This window comes from Bison bison, unplaced genomic scaffold (assembly GCF_000754665.1).
Source record: "Bison bison bison isolate TAMUID 2011002044 unplaced genomic scaffold, Bison_UMD1.0 scf7180017848233, whole genome shotgun sequence".
NCBI classification, from domain to species: Eukaryota; Metazoa; Chordata; class Mammalia; order Artiodactyla; family Bovidae; genus Bison; species Bison bison.
Window position 1 is genome coordinate 18,307 of NW_011478806.1, and position 1,032 is coordinate 19,338.

A 1,032-nucleotide genomic window follows, 5' to 3' on the forward strand; every position below is an offset into this window, starting at 1 on the left:
CGGGGCGGGGACCACAGGTCAGGTACCGCAGGCCTGGGCGGGGACCACACGGGGCGGGGACCACAGGTCAGGTACCGCAGGCCTGGATGGGCACGGGGGGCACCCGCCTCCCCTGATGGAAGCCCTCCTGTGTCCTGCCTTGCAGGGGGAAGTGCAGCGTCACTTTGCTGAATGAGACCGAGTCCCTCAAGTCCTACCTGGAACGGGAGGTGAGGCTCCCCTGCCCCCCGAGGGGCACGACTTGTCCTGCCGGGGGTGGGGAGGCCCATGGCAGCTGCCCTGGTTGCTGTCTGGGCTTCCCCAGCAGGCGGGTGCCCACCCAGCCATCCTGGCCGCTGTGTCCCGGCCACACTGTGCCGACCCAGCATTGCCAGCAGGGCAACCGGAAGTGTCTGAGTTTGTGAAACAGGAATCATCAGTGCTGCCGGGGCCAGGGGACCAACCTCATCCCACGGGTAGACGGGCCTCACGGTGACGCCCGAGCTCCTCACCCTGCGGCCGCTGTCCTTCCCACCGTGACCTTCAGGGCGGGTGGTTCTGATGGGCTTGCCTTTCCATTGCCCCCTCTCCTGAGAAGCATGACTATCAGAGCCGTCTCCAGAGGACACGTGCGTGTCCCCGGAGCAGCAAGATGCATCTTCAGGGAAGCCAGTGGGCCAGCAGGGGTCACTGCAGCAGGGCTCTGGCGTCATCCTGCGAGGGCAGGTCAGGGTGTGGCCAAGGGTCAGGGTCTCCTCCACGCATGTCCTAGCGGACACGCGCCTCTGGCTCCCAGGGACCTGCCCACGGACCCTTGCGGCTCCTGCAGGAGTGTCATCGCCTGCGGGCGGCACCCTCCCTAGGCAAGGCCAGGCTCTCCAGGGGCCCAGAGGAGTGAGCGGAGGGGGCGGCGTGGACTGGGAGCACAGGCGGCCGCCGGTGCCAGCGGTCCAGCGATCCAGCGAGGACAGCCTGGTGCGTGGCCTCCCTGACGCCTGACTCAGGAATTGGAGAACCGCCAGGCGACGGCCTGGAGTTGGCGCAGATGAGCCG

General features: G+C 67.9%; 1 protein-coding gene across 1 annotated transcript in view; it reads left to right on the forward strand.

The window, feature by feature from the left end:
- Window positions 1-1,032, forward strand: part of MTA1 (metastasis associated 1) — a 16,497-nt gene that overhangs the window by 7,487 nt on the left and 7,978 nt on the right. The window contains exon 8 of the mRNA XM_010844728.1: window positions 146-209. Within this exon, the coding sequence (XP_010843030.1) occupies window positions 146-209 (64 nt within the window). The remainder of the gene's footprint in view (window positions 1-145; window positions 210-1,032) is intronic.